Source organism: Hypanus sabinus, chromosome 3 (genome assembly GCF_030144855.1).
Source record: "Hypanus sabinus isolate sHypSab1 chromosome 3, sHypSab1.hap1, whole genome shotgun sequence".
NCBI classification, from domain to species: Eukaryota; Metazoa; Chordata; class Chondrichthyes; order Myliobatiformes; family Dasyatidae; genus Hypanus; species Hypanus sabinus.
In genome coordinates, this window is record NC_082708.1 from 38,951,524 (window position 1) to 38,976,302 (window position 24,779).

The 24,779-nt window shown below is 44.9% G+C and overlaps 1 protein-coding gene across 4 annotated transcripts in view; it reads right to left on the bottom strand.

The window, feature by feature from the left end:
• The window catches only part of wdr95 (WD40 repeat domain 95), a 152,178-nt gene that overhangs the window by 112,117 nt on the left and 15,282 nt on the right, over window positions 1-24,779 (bottom strand). For 2 of the 4 annotated variants that reach the window (XM_059964092.1, XM_059964091.1), the window contains exon 3: window positions 1,702-1,755. In XM_059964092.1, the coding sequence (XP_059820075.1) occupies window positions 1,702-1,755 (54 nt within the window). Of the gene's footprint in view, window positions 1-1,701; window positions 1,756-10,124; window positions 10,348-15,022; window positions 15,096-24,779 lie in introns of those variants that run through there. The other 2 variants (XM_059964093.1, XM_059964094.1) reach the window with 2 other exon arrangements.

The window sequence follows — 24,779 nt, forward strand, 5'->3', positions numbered from 1 at the left end:
AGGGTGTAGTGTCTAACAGCCAAACAAGTGTACATGACTGATACCAGCTAGAAAGTGTTCAGTAACAGTCTCCTGGCCCAGTTAACCAGCACAGTGTTCCAAATAAATGAAGGGAACCTGGCTAGTTTCCTGGTTGGATTTTGTTCTTTGAGAGTTTACCCAAATAAGCAGCTACCCGATTAACAGCTGACCCAATTAACCAGAATTCACTGTATTTTGTTTGTGTCTGTAATGTGGTATTTGCAGAATAGGTTGCTTAAAAAAACCCATTAACAATGAAACCAAGGCTAACTAAAATACTCTTTCCTTGATCTAAAGGAGCTTACCCACTTCCAACCATGGTAAATAGTGTTGAAAGCAGAGAAACATAGAAAATAGGTGCAGGAGTAGGCCATTCAGCCCTTTGAGCCTGCACCACCATTCAGTATGATTATGGCTGATCATCCAACTCAGAACCCTGTACCTGCTTTCTCTCCATACCCCCGATCCCTTTAGCCACAAGGGCCATATCTAACTTCCTCTTAAATATAGCCAATGAACCGGCCTCAACTGTTTCCTGTGGCAGAGAATTCCACAGATTCACCTCTCTCTGTGTGAAGAAGTTTTTCCACATCTCGGTCCTAAAAGGCTTCCGCTTTATCCTTAAACTGTGACCCCTCGTTCTGGACTTCCCCAACATCGGAAACAATCTTCCTGCATCTAGCCTGTCCAATCCCTTTAGAATTTTATACATTTCAATAAGATCCCCCCTCAATCTTCTAAATTCCAGTGAGTATAAGCCTAGTCGATTCAGTCTTTCTTCATATGAAAGTCCTGCCATCCCAGTAATCAATCTGGTGAATCTTCCTTGTACTCCCTCTATGGCATATACCATTGGTAGAATGTACAGCACCCACAGTTTTAAACCACATTTATTGTGTTTTCAAAACAATTTCCTTCTATATAGAAATGGAATCAAGTGTCATTCAGGACTCCTTTTGGATTGTTTGGCCTCTGACCACTCCACTTAGACTGAATTAAATGCTGCCCCATTTATCATTTTAGAATCAGTTTTCAGATAGGTTTGTTGATGCAGTTTACCAAGTTGAGGGCGAGATTATGGTGCAGTGTGTTGGGAGGCAAAAGGGAAGGGCCACAGTTATGCTGATGAGGGAGTGGCCACAGAAGCATTTGGAGTAACTCAGCTTCTATTGCTGATGGGTGCTTGGTTCCACCACCAAGAGGAATTAACCAATGATGCAGACTCAGAACCAAAATGGTAACCAGAATTCCCTGTTCAGTTCATTTGGCACAGATTCTTTTTGTATCTATTAAAGTGGTCTGTAGTCTGATGTTTCAGAATGGTTATACATCCCTTGCAACATGGAGGCAACCACATCAGGATAATGGTTTAGTAAAATGCTGCAACCTTGCACCTGATGAAAACAATGAATAGAAATCTTTTTCACTTTTATACTTTGCATATATTTTTGGAAAAAAAAAACTGCCTTTATGATTTGTGTTACTAACAAATGATAGTACTGAGAAGATATAATAAAACGATATTAATAGTTTAATTCAGCTAAAAAGATTAATAAGGTAAGTAATTAATAATGGCATAATGAAAAAAGGTAGGAGCACTTAATTTAGTGCTGCTACACTCTCTCGCAGTCTGATTGAAATTTATTCTTAATGGTGATAGCAAACTGCAGTTAAACTCACTTCAAAAGCAGCCTGGATGTTCTTCAGATGTGTCAAGGAGACCTTTTGTTCAATCTGGAAACAAAACAGCACTTGTTATTTGTATGCAATTATTGGTGTTGTTCGCCTAAGATACAAGCTACTGGTGCTAGGGGTTGGTGAGGGGAGATGACATGTCTCCTTTTGGATGGGGATGCTAATCTATCCTCCTCTTGTACCAGCCTGCAACAATGCCACCAGAACGGTGTGGCTGAGAAACTCGTACTCAGAAATCCCAGCTTTTGTAGTAAAATCAACAAATTTACCGTTGTTTGCTATCACTCCCATTTCACCATCCCACACGCACAAGTTCAGAAACTAAAGGATACTTTACTGCTTCCATGCAGCTGGTGCTTCCTTGCTGTGAAAGTAAGGATGGCCTAGGAGACCCAAAGGGCCACGTCCTGAAACCAACATGCTTTATTTCGCTTCATTGATGCTGCCCGACCTGCTGAGTTCCTCCAACTTTTTGTGTATGGTGCTAATAATAGATAATGCTAGAAACACTCAGCAGGTCAACCAGCATCTGTGGAGAAAGAAGCCGGTTTCATATTTCAGGCTGAGAACTTTTCTGAAGGAGCAGTAAAGTTCAAAGTATTATTACTTTTTACAAACATGGGGTAATCACCCAATGTTTCCAGAGGGAACCTGAGCTACAAATTATGCACCAGATTCAAGAGGCACATTAGTGTTTCCCTGTTCATTTTAATGAAAGCAAACAGCTGCAATTTAGCAAGATTCTGATCTAGTTTACTAATGTGAAAATGCTTTAAAAAAAAAACCCTTACAGAATGCAGAGATGATATCTAACCTTTTCAAACACCATCTCAGCACTCCAATTGATTTAAACATACAGCCCCCACCTGAAAACTACTAATGTCTGTCCTAGCATAATAGTAAGACTCAGTCACCATAATACCGCAGGATTTGCACATGGTTACTCACTAGCTGCAAGTAGCCTGCAGCCAGGCCAGAACCAAACAATAGCCCAGGTGCAACAACCCCAAAGGCAATGGTTGTATACAAGATCTGATATACGACGCTGTGCTGAAAACACTGATGAAGCACACTTTGGGGGTGGGAGGGGGTGGCAGGGAATAACATTAAGTACAGCTTTGTATTCAATAGTCATAGAGAAGTATAGCATGGATTTACAAAGGCCAAAGTGCCAAAAGCTTTCTTTAGGACACAATCTAACTGTGACATCACTTTCAACAAATTATGGACCTATATTCCCAGATCCTTTTCTTCTGCCTGTGGTGAACTACATATACCTGTCTGGACCCGCCCCCCGCTGACTGCTCCAGTGGCTCCTCCCACAGACCCCAGTATTTCTCCAGCATTTTGTGTGTGTTGCTCTGGATTTCCAGCATCTGCAGAATCTCTTGTGTTTGTAACGGAGGACACCTGAGTTTTATTAATTTTAGCCAATGCATATTGAAATCCATTAGTCTGCACAGTAAAGCATTCTTTTGTTCAAATTAAATTGATGTTCTGAGGTCGGGACTTGAGGTGACAGTGGGAGCAATTTGATGGGCCACTGGATCCCTGCTTAGGGAATTGAGCAGAACAAGTGGGTTCTTTCTTCACTTGTTAGCACATCACTTTTAATGTGAGTGTGGTGAACTACATATACCTGTCTGGACACACCCCCTGCTGACTGCTCCTGTGGCTCCTCCCACAGACCCCGGTATAAAGGCGATTGAGGCCTGAGCCCGGCCTCTCAGTCTCCAGGATGCAGTATGGTGGTCACTCACTGCTTGTTCCTTCTTCCAGTCAATAAAAGCCGATAACTCGCCTTTACGTCTCAGAGTGAGGTATTGATGGTGCATCAATGAGGCAGTCTGGAGGGTATCAGGTAAACCTGTTATCAGCCTTAACTTCATTGCCCTTATGATCAGGTAACCTGCTCATTACAGTTAAGTGGCAGGTGTAATGAACATCTTTGTCAGCATCTCAGAGGCTTACAGCAGCACTTTTCCCCAGGATATCGGCAGTATTTGCAGCAACTTCAAAGTTCAAAGTAAATTTTGTTATCAGAATGCATAATGTATATGCCACCACATACAACCCGACATTTTTTATCCTGCAGACATACTCAGAAAATGTACAGAATACAGTACTAACAATGACAGGATCAATGAAAGATCAGCTGGAGTGGAGATAGATAACAAACCGTGTAAATGCAAATATAAATAAATAACAATGAGTAACGAGCACATGAAATAACAAGGTAGAATCCTTAAAGTGAGATGATTTGCTGTGGGAAGATTGAAATAGATGAGTGTAGTTATTCCTTTTTGTTCAAGAGTCTGATGGTTGAGGGGTGGTAACTGTTCTGGAAGCTGGTGGTGCGAGTACTGAGGCTCTTGTACTTTCTACCTGATGGCAGCAGTGAAGAAAGAGCATGGCCTGGGTGGTGAGGATCTTTGATGATGGATGTGGCTTTCCTACAACAGCATTTCATGTTGATGTGCTCAATGGTTGGGAGGGCTTTACCTGAGATGTACTGGGCTGAATCCACTAGCTTTGCAGGAGTTTCAAAGGCATCAGTGTTCCCATACCAGGTCGTGATGTAGCCTGAAAATTAGGACGTGTGCGATAACAAGAGGTTGGACAGTTTTTTTCTGCACCTTCTCCAAAGCCATGACATCCTTCCTTTAATGGGGTGACGAGAACTGTATGCGATACTCCAGATGCGACTGAATGAGAGTAGGTGAGAGCCGGGACATGCTCTCTTCTCACTGTTGCCATCTGGAAGAAGGTACAGGAGCTTCATGATTCACACCAACAGGTTCAGGAGCAGTTACTACCCCTCAACCATCAGGCTTTTGAACCAGAGGGCTTAACTTCACTCACCCCATCACTGAACTGTACTCACAACCTATAGACTCACTTTCAAGGACTCTTCATCAATATTTATTGCTTATTTACTTGTTGTTATTATTTGTTTTTCTTTCTTTTTGTATTTTCACACTGCCCTGTTGGGTGGTCTTTTGTTGATTGAATTATGGTTATTGGATTTATTGAGTATGTCCGCAAGAAAATGAATCTTGGGGTTGTATGCAATAACATATGTTCTTTGATAATAAATTTACTTTGAACTAACTAGAGTTTTATAAAGCTGCAACATAACTTCCTGACTTTTGAACTCATTACCTTGACTAACGAAGGCAAGCATGTCATATGCCTCGTTAACCATCGTATCAGTCTGTGTAGCCACTTTCAGGGAGCTATGAACTTGGAGCCCAAAGTCCCTCTGTTTGTCAGTGTTGGTAAGGGTCTTGCCCTCAACAGTTTATTATCTTTTTACATTAGGCCTACCAAGGTGCAACACATCACATTTGGCTGAGCTAAACTCCAGCTGCCATTTCTCTGCCCATATCTGCAATGAGTCTATATTCAGCTGTATTCTTTTCCAGACTTCTATGCTATCCACTGTACAGCCAGTCTTAGCGTCATCTCCAAACTTACTAACCCACCCATCTACATTTTCATCCAGGTTATTTACTGTATACACATCACAAACAGCAGAGGTTCAGTCCAGTACATGAGCCACACTCCTCCATTCCCTACATATTTAAAAGCCTCTTAAACACCACTATTGTATCTGCTTCCAGAACTAGCCTTGGCAGCCAGTGATCAAGCACCTACTCTGTGTTTTAAAAAAAAACTTGTCCTCACATCTTGACATTCCCCTTTCACCTTAAGATGTGTGCCCTTTAGTATTCTATATTTCTAATGTGAAAAGAAATTTTAACTATCTGTCCTATCTTTACCTCTCTTAATTTTATAAATGTCTATCAGGTTGCTTGAGAATATTTCCAGAGCAAACAACCCAGTCTCTCTTTCTGCACCCTTTTCAAAAGTTCCACATTCTTTCTGTAATGGAGGACCAGAACATACACTACCTCAATTACAGCCTGATCAATCGAGTTCATTTCTCAATTTCTTACTTAGTCAGTACCCTGACCAATGAAAAACGTAAGCCACTAACACTGTACCTACTTGTGTGGCCACTTTCAGCGAGCTATGGACTTGCACTCCAAACCTCTCTGCATATCAATGCAGTTGAGGGTCCTGCCATTAACTGTATACTTCTCACTTATTTTGATCTCCCAAAGTACGACACCTTGTATTTGCTCAGATGAAACCTCATCTGTACGCCCACATCTGCAGCTGATCTATATCCTGCTGCACCTTTTGATCACTATACTGTCTCCAACTCCACTAGTCTTTGAAAGTGATAGCCTGATTCTTTATGTGACAATTTGAAAATAATGCAGTTGGAAAAAAAATTGTGCTATTTGCACATGGATTACCGTGCAATCACAGTGCTTTAGCTTCGATTATACATGGTTTGCAAATTAAGTCCTTTTAGAACAGAGATGAGGAGGAATTTTAGCCAGAGAGTGGTGAATCTGTGAAATCCTTTGCCACAGGCGGCTGTGGAGGTTAAGTCTGTATGTATATTTAAGGCAGAGCTTAATAGGTTCTTGACTGGTATGAAAGGGCATGAAAGAATATGGGGAGTAGGCAGGAGATTGGGGCTGAGAGGAAAATCATATCAGCCATGATGAAACGGTGGTTTAGATTCGATAGGCCAAATAGCATAATTTTGCTCCTTTACCTTATGGTCTTAAAACAGACCTATACATTATTTGATTTGATTTTTATTTTATATTTAATTATGCATTTATTTATTACCTGCCAGCTACACTCCTTTAACATTATTGGTAGCAAATTGAACATTCTAAACACAATGTTTCATTTCATTTTTAAGATTCAGAATGTTTTTAATTTTTACCCTCATACTACAAAGAAATTGCTTCTCCCAGCTTGTATTGAAGCTGTGGGCTCCTCTGGTTAGTTGGCCCTTGTTCAGTTAACAAGTGATATGAGCTTTGCAAGTGAGGCCAGCGTTTAATTGCTCATCCCTAGTTGCCCTTGAGAAGATGAGGGTGAGTCACCCTCTTGAAACACTGCAGCCCTTGAGGTGTGTGTATACCTACACTGCTGTGTGGGAAGGGGTTCCAGGATTTTGACCCAGCCATAGTAAAGCAACAGCAATATATTTCCAAGTCAGGATAGTGAGAGGCTTCAAGGTGAACTTCCAGCAGCTTGTGTTTGTGTGCTTTTGCTAACCCGTGTCTGGTAGAGATTAGGGTTTGGAAGACGTGGTCTAGGGAGTGTTGAGCAATTGCTGCAGTGCACCCATTGCCATTACTGTGTGTCCGTGGTAGAGTGAGTGCCTGTCACGTGGGCTGCTGTGTCAAGCTTTTTGAGTGTTGTTGAAGATGCTCTCATCCAGGCAAATGGAGAGTATTCCATTGCACTCTGACTTGAGTTTTGTATGTGATGTACAGGCTTTGGGGTGTTAAGAGGTGAGTTCCTCACACCAGGATTCCTAACCTTTGACCTTCTCTTGTAGCCATTTTTTTGTGTATAGCAACTCACATTCAGCAATGACTACAGCACATCCCTTTCCGATGAGGTAAACACATTCTACACACTGTCTGAACCAAAGGGAGTTGATATATCATCAGCCACCATGACGGTCTCCTGAACCCACAGAGACCATTGCAGATGCAAGGGTAGTCTTCCAGAGAGTGAACATGCATTAAACATTTAGCCTAGATGGTGTCCCTGGCTCTGTCCTTAGATCAGCAGACAGAAATATTTGTGGACATTTTTAATTTCTTCCTGCTTCAATCTGAGGTTCCCACTTGTTTAAGAAGACCACTATCATGCTGGTATCTAAGGAAATCAAGGTGATGTGCCTTATTGACTACTGCCTGGTGACTCTGACATCCACCATCATGAAGTGCCTTAAGAGGCTGGTCAGTGGCACATATTAACTCCAACCTCAGACAGGTTCTACCTAATGCCTACCACTGAAACATGTCTACAGCAAGTGCCATCTCTCTAGCTCTATACTCAGCTCGGGAATATCTGAACAGTAAAGACACCTACTTAGACTACTGTTTATTGACTACAGCCCCATCTTCAATACAATTATTCCAAGCAAACACATCACCAAACTCTGAGACCTGGTAGTCAACATCTCCCCCTGCAACTGAATTCTTGACTTCCTGACCAAGGGACCACAGTCAGTAAGGATAAGCAGCAACATCACCACCACAATTGTTCTCAATGCAGCTGCTCCACAAGGTAGTGTTCTCAACCCCTTTTCTGCTCCTTGAACTGTGTGCCCAGATTCTGCTCTACCTCCAGGTTTGCAGATGATGCCACCATTGTGAGTTACATCTCAAGTAACAATGAACTGGAGTACAGGATGGAGATAGAAAACTTAATAATATGATGTCATGATGACAGTCTTTCCTTCAGGGTTTCTAAACAAGAGAGCTGGTCATTTTCCTCAGAAAGAAGAGCAGTGTACATGCTCCAGCTTGCGTCAGTGGTGCTGAGGTTAAGGATTAAGAAAGTAAAGTTCCTGAGAACGAACATCTCCAATAGCCTGCCCTAGTCCAAGCATGTAGATGTCACACCCAAGAAAGCTCACAAGCACCTTGGGAGGCTAAGGAAATTTGGTATGCCCCCATTGACCGCCTCATCGATGAGGATTGCTGTGCATTCTCGCACTTCCCTTTTGTGAAGTCCCCAGTCAATTCCTTGGTTTAACTGATGTTGAGTGCAAGGTTGTTGTGACACCACTCAGCCGATCTGTCACATCTCTTCCTCTCCAACTGAGATCAGTCATAATCTGATTGAACTCCAGAGAGGGCCTGTGCTATTGAGTAGCCAACTCCTGCTATTTTCCATGCTCTGCTTTTGTGTGCCCTTGCCCTCTTACTCACATTACATAGTGGATTATGTATCCTGCATCCCCCAGTCATTTTCTCTATGTGCAGCTAGATAAGCTGTCAAAGTCTCCTGTCAGGATTGGCGCAGTGTGGTATGCACCACAAAGAGGCCCGGTTCACTGCACTTCAATTCTCTTTGCTTAATAAGTGACACCTTGTTATGTAGTTGCTAGGACACCTTGATTGTTTTTGTTGTTGTTCAAAGTGGCTAAATAGTAAACTGCAGCCAACAGTTTTCTTTTATCTAAGCGATTATATGCCATGGCTGTGAAATACTGCTAGGGACCATGGCAGAATCCCAATAGATTCTGACATCAAGGAGGAAATAAGGTGCAATGCCACATTGTCAGTATTGTACTTGCATTTCATGAGGAAATCCCAGTGATCCTGAATAGCATCTCAGAGGATCTATCCTGGGCTCACTGTGCTGAAGAAGGAATGCCGGTGACTCTACTTCATTTGAAGTTAGAGAAGATTTAGTATGTCACCAAAAACTTACAGATTTCCTTAGATGTAAGGTGTACCATTAAGATTAAAATGAACAATCAAAATGTACAGTGAAATGCACCATTTACATTAACAACCAACACACCCTAGGGTGTGCTGGGACAGTCTACAAGTGTCATCATGTTTCGCTGCCAACACAGCATGCCCACAATGCTCAACAGAATGCAACAAGCAGCAAACAACTATAAAAGCAAGATTCATTCCAACCCCTCAGCCACGCACATACAGTCATTTAACTCCAAGACAAGCCTCCAACTCCAGCGGGCACAGAGTCGGGCTGCAGACACCTGGCTTCAAATTCTCCAGTGGACTCTCAGTCTCGGTTCCATCCAATGGGCCTTGACTTCAGGGTTTCCGATTCATCCTCGGCATCAATCCCACGCAGGATGATCAGCGAAAACCCGGCCTTGAAGCCTGGACTCATTGATGGCTGGACCCTGAACACCAGGTCTCAGACTGATTCATGGACCCAGGGAGTCGGCAAAACTTGTTCCATTCCTTCTGCCCACACAGATTTCTGACTCCAAAACTCACCAACACCTCGCTGACCTGGTACAGACCTCATCCACTCTCTACCGGCCTGAATTCTAATATCCAAATCTCTCTGCCAAGACCCCTGCTATTTCTGCAATAGCTTTCCACAGTGTCTAAGCAGACAGCTTCTCAGGCCTTGTGGTCTTAACCATCTTAAATTGTCTCAAGACAGCACACACCTCCTCGTCTGTAATCTGGATATGGCCCATAACCTCAATACTCTTCTATAAACCCTGTGTTATATAGACCCTGTGTCCTATAGACTCTTATTCCATAGACCTTGTGCCTGCCTTCCAAGTAAATACAGATACAAAAAAATTTATATCTCCTCCATCTATTTTGGTTCCATGCTGATTTTCAAAAGGACCAATTTTGTCCCTTGATATCCATTTGCTCAATATATCTGTAGAAGCCTTTGAGATTCACCTTCACCAAGTAGTAGCACACAAACCTTTCCATAGCTATTGTGCCTCTGGTTCTGCCTCTAGCCTCAGCTGAAACTGCCATTTTGCTCTCACAACGGCCTTCTGTAGGATGTACCTGGACTTCTTGTAGGCTTTTAGATTGTTGGTCTTGAACGTCACAGATCCACCGATTCAGAACAGATTTGTAAATGTTCCTCCACCTCTCTTCACCGTCCTCATCACTGTTGAGACTCCTTTAGACTGGCCTGGTTGAAGTCTTCCATGGCAGCACGGTATGCTGTCTCAAGGCAACATGGCGTGTTGTTCCAACATGAGAGTGTGCAATACTGGATCTGCTACTACGAAATGAGATGGGGCAGGTGACAGAAGTTGGTGTAGGGGAGCACTTTGCATCCAGTGACCACAAAGCTATTAGTTTCAAAGTAAATATGCAAAGAGATCGGCCAATTTTGATGGCATCAGGAATGACCTAGCAGTGTGAATTGGAATGGGCTGTTTTCTGGCAAAAGTATAATTGGAAAGTGGGAGTCCTTCAAAAACGAAATTTTGAGAGTACAAAGCTTGTACTGCGGGGATAAAAGGTAAAGATAACAAGTGTATAGAATCTTGATTTTCAAGAGATATTGCAGCCCTAGTTAAGAGACAAAAGTAGATACATAGCAAGTATTGGCAAGCAGGAACAAATGAGGTGCTTATGGAGTACAAGAAATATAAGAGAACACATTAGAAAGCATTAGGAAGGCTAAAAGAAGGCATGAAATTGCTCTTGCAGAAAAGGTGAAGTAGAAACCTAAGGGATTCTACAGATATGTTAAGAGCAAAAGGAAAGCTAGGGACAAAGTTGGTCCTCTGGAAGACCAGAATGGTAATCCACATGTGGAGCCAAATCAGATGGGGGAGATCTTAAATGCATTCTTTGCATCTGTATTTACATGGGTGATGGATACAGAGTCTTACAGAAGTGAGGCAAAGTGGCATCAACCTCATGGACCCTGTACAAATTACAGAGGAGAAGGTGTTTGCTACTCTGAGGCAAATCAGGGTTGATAAATCCCTAGGGCCTGATGAGGCATTCCCTTGGACCGTATGGGAGGCAAATGCAGAAATTGCTGGGGCCCTAGCAGAGACAGCTAAAACGTCCTTAGTGACAGTGGATGAAGGCAAGATAGTGGATGTTGTCCACATTGATTTTAGTAAGGCATCTGACAAGGTCCCACATGGGAGGCTGGTCAAGAAGTTTCAGTCACTCAACATTCAGGATGAGGTAGTAAATTGGATTAAACATTGGCTTTGTGTGGGAAACCAGAGAGTGGTCGTAGATGGTTGACTGTCTGACTGGAGGCCTGTGACAATTGGTATGCCGCAGGGATCAGTGTTGGGTCCTTTGTTGTTTGTCTTCTATATCAATGCTCTAGATGATAATATGGTTAACTGGATCAGCAAATTTGCGAATGACCCCAAGACTGGGGGTGTAGTGGACAGCGAGGAAGGCTATATTGGCTTGCAGAGGGATCTGCATTAGCTGGAAAATGGCAGGTGGAACTTAATGCTAACGTGGAAGACTTTGAACTTTGGTAGGACCAACATGTGTCTTACACAATGAAAGGTAGAGCACTGTAGGTTGTGGCAGGGATGCACTATCAATAACCCAGGTGGAGAAACTCAGCAGGTCAGGCAGCATCCATGGAAATAAATGGACAGTTGACTTTGTGGGCCGAGATCTTTCATCAGGACGTGTTGCCTCACCTGGAAGGATTGCTTGTAGCCTGGAGTGGAGGTGAGAAAGTAGATGAATGGGAGATTGTAGCCACTCCTACTGCTTGCAGGGGTAAGTGCAAGGAGGGAGATTAGTGGGGAGGGACAAGTGAATCACGGCGGGAGTGATCTCTGCAGGAAAGCGGAGAGTGGGGGTGGGGATGGGTAAAGATGCGTTTGGTGGTAGGGTCCCATTTGAAGATGGTGGAGTTGTGGAGAATGATGTGTTAGATGCAGAGGCTCACAAGGTGGTAAGTGAGGACAAGAGGAATTCAAGCATTTAAGGTGGCGGTAAGATGGGGTAAGCATGAATGTCCAGGGAATGGAGGAGATGTGTGTGAGGGAAGCATCAATGGCGGAGGAATTCAGGTCTCCAAACAGTCCTTCCAGGTGAAGCGACATTGCACCTGTAAATTTGTTAGGATCGTGCTCTCAATGTGGCCTCCTCTACGTTGGTGAGACTTGATGTAGAATGGAGGGATTGTTTTGTCAAGCAACTTCACTTCATTTGCAAAAAGCAGGAATTCCAGGTTTTCAACTCCAGTCCCCTTTCCCATTCCACCATGTCGGCCCATGGCCTCCTTCTGTCAAGATGAGGCCATTATCAGGCAGGTGGAGCAATACCTTATATTCTACTTAAGAACTTTCAACTTGATGGCATGAACATTGATTTGTCCAATTTCTGGTTAATTTTCCACTCTCCTTTTCCTTCTTCTTCATTTTCCCACTCTAGCTCCCTTCTTGTATCTCCTCCTCACCTCCCTATCATCTCCCCCAGTATCTCTCTACCTTCTATTTCTTCCATGTTCTACTCTCCTCTCTATTAAGATTCCTTCTTCTCCAACCCTTTACTTTTTCCATCTATCACCTGCTTACGTAAATCACCCCTTCCCCAACCACCTGGCTTCACCTATCACCTTCTAGGTTGTACTCCTCCCCCTCCCAGGAAGATTTTGGCGTTTTCCCCTTCCCTTTCAATCCTGATGAAGGGTCTCAGCCCAAAACATCGACCACTTTTTCACTTCCATAGATGCTGCCAGACCTGCTGAATTCCTCCGGCATTTTGTGTGTGTCTTCAATTACACTGCTGCTTTGTCACCAGTGTATTGATCAGACAAGCATGATCACAACTGGAAAACCTGATGAGATCTTTCTGACATAGGTTGAGGTGTCAAGTTACTGTCATCATAGCATGCTATGATAGAGTTCCTGTAACTATTACAACTCATTGAAGCCTAATATCCATCAGAAGGATTTCACTTTATCAGCATGAAAGGATCAGTCAGTTCAGGACTCAATTACACAAGCCCTGCTCACTATCTCTTCCCATTGTCAGGTATGAAAGGATTGCATTGTGTGCATTATAACTGTTTAGTAGCAACAATTTATACATATACATAGAATCAGTCTATGTATTTAAGCTAACCTTGTGTATATGGGCACACTCAACAGAGAATTTTACAGTGCATTTATAGGATAGCTTTTATATTTGTTTTTATGCTGCATCTGATCCAATCATTATGTGCGCCTTTACACTTGTGTATTGAAGAATGACAATTGATAATTTGAATCTAGAAAAACCACACTCTACAGAACTATTACATTTCACAACTCAGCAAGGACTTCTGTCTTTAAAAATATAGGTTGGCCATGTTTCAACTGATATTCCCAGGCACAAACTATTTGCCTGGCCAGAAGCTAGCCCAGAACAATTACTGCAATGTTCCCTAAAGGTTTTAGTTAACAAAACATATTCCTAAAAAAGGCAGTAATGGCAAGTTACATCACAAAGTTGGAAGAACACTATTTGGAAGATGGTTCAGTCCTGCGTTTTCAAAGGAACAATATTTCTGGCAAATATCAGTACATTCCAGTGTAAGATGGTGTTGGTGAAACACAACAACTTGCTGCCAGCAAACCAGATCACTAACTACTTTATTAATCACACTTTTTCTGGAAAACAATCACTGCAATCAATAGCCTGTAACTTCCCTTTCAAATTGAGCTTTTGAACCACCTTCATGACCTGGCATTTTTGCAGTGTAAACTGAAATGTTGAAGGTGCAGGACCGTTGCTGCATGGCGTGTGTGGGCTGAATCCAGGCAGCAGGGCCTGGGCCAGAGAGCGGGAAACGAGCCAATATTTGGCCGTTGTTTAGAGCCGATTCGAAGTGGTGGCACAGAGAAGAGCAAGTTGCAAGCTGATGTGCAACTGATTTAAGCACTGGATCAGATTGGAGAGTTGTGAACGGGCCAAATCAAGGCAGTGTGTCCCATCCTGAGAGCGTATCAAAGCAGTAGGCCCTCGGTGCAAGACCGAGGAACAAACTGCTGTTTGGTGGATTTAAGCGGTGAGCCAAGTTTGCAAAGTTCAGAGTGTCGGGGCCGGAAGAGAGGGACAGTGTTCAACTTGCCACTCATCTCTGCACTGAATTGAGGCTGTGGCCAGCAACTAACGGGCTCTTGGATTGGCTGCTGTGATGGCTGGCCTGGTGGCTCTGGACTCACTTCCATGAACTTCAGTTCTGAATGTTATTTGCTTCCTTTCATGTTTGCACAATTTTTTTATCTGAACATTGGTGTTTGAACGTCTTTTATAATAAGTTCTGTTGGGTTTCTATGTTTTGTGGCTGTCTGTAAGGAGACGAATCACAAGGTTGTGTATCGTATACAAACTTTGATAATAAATGTACTTTGAATATTCAGTCAAGTTTAAGTTTAAACGTCATTCAACCATAGATGAATACAATCAAATGAAACAGCATTACTCTGGAGCCAAAGTTTAAAACATTCATTAGTAAGGAACAGCCAATTATTAATAGGAATAGTTACACAGGATATATTTTTGTGTTGATTGTTAACTTTTTCATGATTATGTGATCAGCCATGTGAAGTGAACTTGCAGGACATGGATACCGTGAGCAAACAATAACAAGGCAGTAAAATCCACATATTATGCTTACTAGCACACTACTAGACTTTAGAGAAAAGCAAGTTAGTGACTCTAAGCCTTCCTTACTACTTTTCTAGCTATTCGAAAGATCACTATTTAAAGAAATGTTCATTTTTGTTACACCTGTTCAATGCATTAGTTATTCAACAGCCTTACTTATTGTATAAGTCGCAACACATATAAAAACATTAAAGAAACTTTTTTAAACCAATATTATGATATACTTCATAATATTTAGCACTTGTCCAATCTAAATTATACCTTAACCTTCATTGTAAAAATACGCATATGTTACATTCACTTACCTCCATGCCTGTGAGAATGGAATTAATCTGCCACCTTTAAAGCTCTTAATTCATCTGACTGCCTCCAACCCTAAGATAATCCTGCTGGTCATTAATTATACATTCAACTCCAGCAATGACACTTCCACCAGTGCATACACAGACAGCCATTGAATTATACGCCTATATATTTTACATAGTTACCGTGTTTAAAACTCGTAATTAGTAGAACTCATCAGCAGTTAAATTCATTTGACACACTGCCGTTACAATGCAAGTAGTTATGAATTTATAAAGGAAAAGAATATGTTTGTTTTTAAATGAGCTTAAGTATTTTGTTGACCTTGTATCATCTTTTCAGATCTCCTCTGTTATGAGGTACAGATGAGGACCAACGGACTGGCCTCGTTGAGTGGAGAGAAATGATAACAAAGCTTTTTTGGAAGAATGGATGGATAAGGCAAGACTGATTCTCTTCCTCTGAAATCTGCCTGAAGGAAGCCTCTTCAGAAAGAAGATCACACACACATCATCCACGAGCTATTTTTCTGATGGCAGTTGGGACAATGATTGCTGAAAGGTTATTGAAGCACGACTTTGAAGGATAAATTGCTCTGAATTTTATTGTGCATGTCAGAGCTTCTGCATTCTGTGGCATTACGGTGTTAGGGAATTTTCTAGAGGAGTGAAATTATAGATAGCATAATTATGGATTAATTGAAATGAGATTCAGCCCTAAGGAAACAAAACTTGTTCACAATTTAATTTCCAACTATTACTTTAGCTAGTGAAACCAACTACTGGGTGTGGGGCACTCTGATTCTGTCCCATTGAAGCTACACATGGAAGATGAAAGATGAAAGTTCATGCCATCAATGATTATGAAAACTCCAGAATACGATTAGGGAAGGCATGAAGAAATTATATCCTGTATTAGCACAGGTATATCCTTGCCACTGAACGCACAGGTCTACTTTCATCACTTGTAATTTCTGGCTAGTTTTATACTCAGGAATCCATTTCTCAACACTAATAAAATGGTGCCTGGTGATTCTGCTCAGAAGCTTTTGGAACAGACATCAGTATTGAATACAAGATATAAAATATAGGAGCGTTTGGCCCATTGGGTCTGCTCCACCATTTCATCACAGTTGATCCATTTCCCTCTCAGCTCCAATCTCCTGCCTTCTTCCCACATCCCTTCCTGCCCTGGCTAATCTAGAAACTATCAACCTCTGCTTAAATCTACCCAATACCTCACCCTCCACTGCTATCTACTGCAACTAATTCCACAGGTTCACCAGTGTCAGGCTAAAGGAATTCCTCCTCATCTCCATTCCAAATAGATGTCCTTATATTCTGAGGCTGTGTCCTCTGGTTCTGTACTCACTCAATAGAGGAAATATCTTCTCCACCTTCCTATCCAATGTTACCTCTTTCTAAGGATTTGATTTCATTTTTTACCAACATAGCCACACAACCCTCTCTGGCTATCTGCCTGTCATTTCAATACAATGTTTATCCTTGGACATTTAGCTCCCAGCTATAAAGTTCCAGACATGATTCAGTAATGCCTGCAATGTCATACATATTAATCTCCAATTTATTCTGCATACTGCTACTATAACACCTTCAGTCCTGTATTTATCTCCCTTTTCGATTTTGTCCTGCTTTTACATTGCAACTCATCCTGTTGACTGCAATTTTGCACCATCATCAGCCTCTCCTTGCTGGCAGTTTCACTACACATTGCCAACTACCCCATCCTCATATTCCTTTGAATATTCAATAAGCTGCTACTTGAGATGTGCACCCATTGTAAATACGTAATTCTAAAAAGATACCTGACTAGATTTTAGGTTTTAAAGTTGAGTCAGCGACTTTAGCCATTGAAATTGACCATTCATTGTTATTTTGTGTTCAAAAGGTACAAGATATTGCATCAGGGAAGTGAGATTCTTTTAGACTCTCAAACTCTCCCTCCTAAAAGTTTACACATCCACGTGACTGTTTTAGTTGGTCACAACATACTGAAGCAATTGAACGTTGTCCATTGATCAGCAGAGCTCAATCTTCCCAGCATTTCCTTTGGGAGATATCATCTCTCCAGCCTTGTACCCCATTAGATCCAGTGAATTATCCATAACCCCAAGGGTAGCAATAAAGACTGGAGGGATGGACAGGAGGAAGGAAGGGAAGTGAGTTGTTTGGCTGAATTGAAATGGATTTTTATTTTCAATAGCTTAAAAATTTCAGAACATCAGGTCATGCCCTTAAAGCCCACGACAGTTATATGAAATGCAAGTTCAGAAGTGGAGAGATCACACTGACAAGCTTGTACCAGCGATTTCTATCCCATAAATAGAAAAATACCCTGTACTAGGTAATGGACCTCACAACAGTGGTTGAATATACTTCTTTAATATTAGTGGAAAAGAGTGTATTTATTCACACTGCTAGATCAAAGGGCTGGTAGTTGAGAAGAGAAACTCAAAGAAACCAAGGGTTACAGTCCTTGCCTCCTGCCAGCCAGACAACCTTTTACTCATGCTGGTAAATTTCCTGTAATACCATAGGCCCTTATCTTGTTAAGCAGTCTCACGTGTGGCACATTGTTAAGGGCCTTCTAAAAATCCAAGTAAACAACATACATTGCTGTCCTTTGTCTATCCTGATTGTTGTTTCCTCAAGGAATTCCATCAGATTTGTCTGGCAAAATTTCTCCCTAATGAAACCATGCTGACTTTGGCCTATTTTATCATGTCCCTCCAAGTACCCCAAGATCTGATCCTTAATGATGGACTCAAACATCCTCCCAACTACTGAACTCAGGTTAACTAGCCTCTAACTTCCTTCCTTCTGCTTTCCTCTCTTTTTGAAGAATGGAGTGACATTTGTAATTTTCCAGTCCTCCAGAACCACGCCAGAATCTAGTTATGTGGCAATACTAATGCCACTACCTCTTTCAGAAACCTGGTTGTAGTTCATCTAGTCCAGGTGACTTACCTACCTCCAAACCTTTCAGCTTCCCAATCACCTTCTGGATAGTAACAGTGACTACACTCACCTCTGCCCCCTGACACTCTCCATTTTCTGGCAAATTGATGGTGCTTCCACAGTGCTGATTGATGCAAAATAACCAAGTCCATCTGCCATTACTACCTCTCCAGCATCATCTCCCAGCGGCTGATATCTACTCTTGCCTCTCGTTTACTCTTTATATCTGGATAGCTTACCTACATATTTTGCCTTTTCGCTCCTTATAGTATATTTAGTTACCTTCTATTGGTTTTTAAAGCTTCACAATTCTCTAACTTCCCACTAATTTTCGCCTTCTGTTATGCTGTCATTGACATCCCTGTCAGCCACAGTTGCCTCATCTTCCCTTTAGAATACTTCTGCACCTTTAGGATGCATCTATTGGGCACCTTCCAAATTTCCCCTAGAAATTCCAGCTATTGTTGTTCTACCATCATCCTTGCTAGAGTCCCCTTCCAATCAACTTTGCCAGCTCCTCTCTCAGGCCTCTGTAATTCCCTTTACTCCACTATAATACTGATACATCTGACTTTAGCTTCTCCCTCTCAAATTGCAAGATGAATTCTATCATATTATGATTACTGCCTCATAAGGAATCCTTTACCTTAAACTCCCACCCAAATCAAATCTTGTTCACGACTCAGCACCCAATTTAGAATTGCCTTTCCCCTTGTGGGCTCAACCACAACCTTTTTTTTTAAATAAAAAGCTATCTCATTGACATTCTACAAATTACATATCTTGGGATTCAGCACCAATCTGATTTTGCCAATCTACCTGCATTTTGAAATTCCCAGTGACCATCATATTATGGCCCTTTTACATGCCTCATCTTTTGTAATTTGTACCCCACACCCTGACTACTAATTAGAGGCCTGTACACAACACCTATCAAGCTCTATTTACTTGCAGATTCTTAACTCTACCCACAAAGATTCCACATTTTCTGATTCTATGTCACTTCTTTCAAATGATTTGATTTAATTTTTTTTACCAACAGAGCCACCCCACCCCCTCTCCATACCTGCCTGTCCTTTTGATAGAAGCTGTATCCTTGGATGTTAAGCTCCCAACTATCATCTTCCTCAGCCACTCTCAGTGATACCCACAACATTGTACCTGCCAATCTCTAACTGTGCTACAAGGTCATCCATCTTATTCTGTATACCACATGCATTCAAATAGAACACCTTCAGTCCTGCATTCATCACCCTTTTTGATTTTCCACTTCCCCTCATCCCACTGACTGCAGTTTTGCCCTATCACCTGCCTGGCCCTCCTCACAGTCTCATTATACACTGCATCTACACACATACCAACTGCCCCATCCTCAGCCCCATCACTCCTATTCCCGACAGATTAGTTTAAACCCTACACAACAGTTTTAGCAAACCTGCCCTCAAGAATAATAGTCCCCCTTGGGTTCAGGTCTAACCCGTCCTTTTTAGTACAGATCATACCTTCCCCAGAAGGGATCCCAATGATCTAGAAATCAGAAACCCTGCCCCCTGCACCAATTCCGCAGCCACTCATGCATCTGCCAAATCACCTTATTCTTGCCCTCACTGGTGCATGGCTTGGGCAGCAATCCAGAAATTACTATCCTGGAGGTCATGCTTTTCAGCTTTCAACCCAACTGCTCATATTGTCTCTTCAGGATCTCCTCCCATTACCTCCCTACAGTACATCATTGGTATCAATATGTACCAAGACTTCCAGCAGCTCACTCTCCTCTTGGACCCAATCCAAGACATCCCTCATCCTGGCACCTGGGAGGCAGCATACCGTCCAAGCATCTCCTGTCAGTTCCTCTAACTATGCCATCCCTTATCACCACTGCAATCCTTCTTAGGCATAGAGCCAGACTCCGTGCCAGAGACCTGACCGCTGTGGCCTTCCTCTGTTAGGTTATCCGCACCCTCCAATCAGTTTAGTGGTTGTTGAAGGGAACAGCCACAGGGGTACTTTGCACTGGGTGTCTATCCCCTTTCTCCCTCCCTCCATCCCGACAGTCATCCCAGCTTCTTGTGTCCTGCACGTTGAGTGAAATTACCTCTCTGTATGTCCTGTCGATCAGCCTCTCAGCCTCCTGATATAGTCAATGAAAAAGATCAAGTGCCACAATTCCAAACACATCTGATTAAAATGATTCCTTCTAGGTGATTAAGTCAACCATTTTTGTAGACAGAGCACAATTTCACCTTCCAGATTTATTGCCCATGGATAATAACTGTTTTATGTGTGGATTAAAAACATTCATGCTGCCCCTGTCATATTATATATACTTTGGTGTCAGTTAGGAACTTCTCTTTTACAGCTGAGGACTGAGTCCAAGCCCATTCCAGCAGAAAATAGAACACAGACAATGTATTTTTCTGAGGGCTTCTCTGTCAAAAACCCAAAAGGACCAAGCAAAAATCATCTTCAGCACTTTCAGGGACCAGTCACATGGCCGCACCTGCAGACGAGCGATTGATAAAGAAAATCCTTTTCATCAGGTACTGAATGTCAAGCAGTCTGCTAATGTTGAGATGAACATTGCCAGAGGAAGCAATGGGTAGACAGGCAGGTGTTAGAGCATGACGTTACACCTTCAGAAACATAGGAAAGGACCAAGGATCTGGCTGATGTGGGTTGGGGGGGGGGGGGTGTTTCCTGGAACATGAGAAATAATGCTGTAGTTGTGGATAGACAAGCATTGCAGGTAGCAATTTTCTGTCTATAATTAGTCTGATAAAATGGAACCAAGTAGACACCATACAATCTACCTAGACAACAGGCTTGGAAAGGAGTGGTACAGAAACCAAAATAATGTGGGGGTTTGTGGGAAGTAATACAAGCCAGCAGGTGATGTGAAACCGGGAGGGGGGGAGGGGGTAAAGAGAGCAGCTGGGACTTGATAGATGGAAGAGGTAAAGGGTTGAAGTAATCTGATAGGAGAGGACAGTACACCATGAAAGAAAGAGGAGGAGAGGCACCACAGGGCAGGTGGAAGAGAAGGGGTGAGAGGAGAGCTAGAATGGGGAATGGAAGAAGAGAAAATGGGGAAGGGGGAGAAGTCACTAGAAGTAGGGGAAAATAGTTATCAATGCTAATAAGGTGTTTTGATTGGCTCCAACACCCTGAACTAGGAAAGGAGTAGACTAGGTTACGTCAAGGCGCATTGAGCATTGTCATACTGTAAAATCCACATGGACCAAGGGAGAACCGTCCCAGCAATGAGGACAGTTAGTGGGTGACTGAAGAATGGATTAGTAAAATGTTGGATTTCTTCCATTCATTCACCTGTGTCTGTTTATAAAACTGTCACTGTCTTATGCCGAAAAGGAAACTACTGTAGCGCCTCATTTCCTAGCGTATCCGAACCGACTCACAATTAGATAGCCTACGGGGGTTTGCGAGCACAGAGCTTTGGAGCCTCTTCGCCATGGGGGGCCGGTTGACAGAGGCTTAAAAGTGAGGCTGAAGTTTTTGAATAAAGTTTTTCCTTCGACTGCAGTTACCGACTCCCTGTCGTAATTTTAGCGCTGCGTGTAGCACACCGCTACAATTGGTGACCCCGACGGTCCAAACGCTTTTTGGACCAGAAATGACCGACGCCGCCTCTGTTCATGCGGTTTCGTTGAAACTGCCGGGTTTCTGGACACAGCGCCCGGACCTATGGTTCCAGCAAGCCGAAGCCCAATTCCACGTTCGCCGGATCACCTCAGAAGACACCCGCTACTACTACGTGGTGGGCTCCCTCGACCAGGACACAGCTGCCCAGGTCGCGGAGTTCGTACAGTCGCCCCCGGCAGACGGTAAGTACACGGAATTCAAAGCCCTGCTCCTCAGGACTTTCGGACTCTCACGGCGCGAGCGGGCTGCCCGTTTACTGCACCTGGATGGCTTGGGCGACAGACCTCCATCGGCTTTAATGAATGAGATGTTGTCTCTGGCCGAGGGACACACAGGCCTCATGTTTGAGCAGGCATTCCTGGAGCAGCTGCCCGAGGACATACGCCTGCTGCTGTCCGACGTGGATTTCAGTGACCCCCGGAAGGTGGCAGCCCGGGCGGACTTGCTGTGGAACGCCAAAAAGGTTGAGCGGGGCGTCCATCGCACAGATCTCCCAGCCACGCTCCCGGCAGCAAACCAGTCCAGGCCCGGCCGCAGAGCCCACTAACCCCCGGCCCAATGACCACTGGTGCTTCTACCACCAGCGGTGGGGCGCAGAAGTCCGCCGTTGCCGCCCGCCCTGCAAGTTCCCGGGAAACGCCAGGGCCAGCCGCCGCTGATGGCTACGGCGGCTGGCCATCGGGATAGCCTCCTGTATGTGTGGGATAGAAGGTCGGGACGCCGGTTTTTGGTCGATACTGGGGCTGAGATCAGCGTTTTACCTCCGACGAGTTACGACACCCGCAGCAGGGCACCGGGTCCCCCCCTGAGGGCCGTGAATGGCAGCACAGTAAGGACCTATGGCACCCGTCAGGTGCAGCTACTGTTCGGCCCCAGCCAGTTCACGTGGGACTTCACACTGGCCGCCGTAGCCCAACCGCTTCTGGGTGCGGATTTTTTGCGAGCTCACAGCCTGCTGGTTGACCTGCCCAGGAAGAGACTGGTACACGCCGAGACCTTTCAGACGTTCTCCCTGGGCGCGGCCCAGTTGCCAGCCCCTCACCTCGGCTCCATCACGCTGTCCGACAACGACTTCACCAGGGTCCTGGCGGAGTTCCCATCGGTTCTGGCACCGCAGTTCACAGCAGCCATGCCCAGGCACGGCGTACAGCACCACATCCCGACACAGGGACCACCCCTCCATGCCCGTGCTCGGCGGCTTCCCCCGGACAAGCTCCGACTGGCGAAGGAGGAGTTCCAGAGAATGGAGGAATTGGGGATCATCCGGCGGTCCGACAGCCCCTGGGCTTCCCCCCTGCACATGGTGCCCAAAGCGACGGGGGGCTGGAGACCGTGCGGCGACTACCGCAGGCTGAACGAGGCTACCACACCGGACCGCTACCCTGTGCCGCACATTCAGGACTTTGCGGCAAACCTGCACGGCGCCCGGATCTTCTCCAAGGTCGACCTTGTCCGAGGGTACCATCAAATCCCGATGCATCCTGACAACGTCCCCAAAACGGCTCTCATCACCCCGTTTGGCCTCTTCGAGTTCCTCCGCATGCCGTTCGGCCTGAAGAATGCCGCACAGACGTTCCAGCGGTTAATGGACGCGGTGGGACGGGACCTGGACTTCGCGTTCATCTATTTGGATGACATCCTCATAGCCAGCGGCAGTCGTCAGGAGCATCTGTCCCACCTCCGTCAACTCTGCGCCCGACTGAGTGAGTACGGTCTTACAATCAACCCTGCCAAATGCCAGTTCGGACTTGATACCATTGACTTCCTGGGCCACAGGATTACTAAAGACGGGGCAACCCCTCTGCCCGCTAAGGTAGATGCGGTCCGCCACTTCCCCCGACCCACCACGATCAAAGGCCTTCAGGAATTCGTAGGTATGGTCAATTTCTACCGCCGCTTCCTCCCTTCAGCTGCCCGGATCATGCGCCCCCTGTTCGCCCTGATGTCGGGTCCGAGCAAGGACATTACCTGGGACGAGGAGTCCGCCGCCGCTTTCGTTCAAACGAAGGAAGCTTTGGCTGACGCCGCAATGCTAGTACATCCCAGAATGGACACCCCTACCGCCCTCACAGTGGACGCATCAAACACGGCAGTCGGTGGGGTGCTGGAGCAGCTCATCGCAGGTCGCTGGCAACCCCTGGCGTTTTTCAGCAAACACCTGCGGCCACCCGAGCTCAAGTACAGTGCTTTTGACCGGGAACTGTTGGCGCTCTACCTGGCAATCCGGCATTTCAGGTACTTCCTCGAAGGTCGGCCCTTCACCGCGTTCACGGACCACAAACCGCTTACCTTTGCGTTTACGAAAGCATCCGACCCCTGGTCATCCCGCCAGCAACGCCACCTGTCCTACATCTCTGAATACACAACGGATGTCCGGCACGTCTCGGGTAAGGACAATGTCATGGCGGATGCGCTCTCTCGCCCTACCGTTCATGCCCTTTCCCAAGGGGTAGACTTTGAGGCACTGGCAGAGGCACAGCAGGTAGATGAGGAGATTCTGAGTTACAGGACTGCAGTCTCTGGTTTGCAGCTCCAGGACCTCCCCGTGGGCCCAGGTGAGAGGACCCTACTCTGTGACGTCGCCACCGACCGGCCCCGTCCGGTCGTCCCCGCAGCCTGGCGGCGACGTGTTTTCGACTCCATTCATAACTTGGCGCATCCCTCCATCCGGACAACTGTCCGGCTGGTTTCCAGCAGGTTCGTTTGGCACGGTCTCCGCAAACAGGTCAGTGAATGGGCCAGAACGTGCATGCACTGCCAGACGGCCAAGGTTCAGCGGCACACCAAAGCCCCACCGCAGCAGTTCCATCCCGCCCACCGGCGTTTCGACCACATTCATGTGGATATCGTGGGCCCCCTGCCAGTGTCGCGCGGAGCGCGTTACCTCCTGACTATCGTGGACCGGTTCACAAGATGGCCAGAGGCGGTCCCGCTCACCGACACCACCTCCGAATCTTGCGCCCGAGCCCTGCTCGCCACCTGGATATCCCGCTTTGGTGTACCAGCCCACATTACCTCCGACAGAGGCGCCCAGTTCACCTCCAGCCTGTGGTCAGCTATGGCCAGCCTTTTGGGGACTCAGCTGCACCACACCACTGCCTACCACCCACAGTCGAACGGG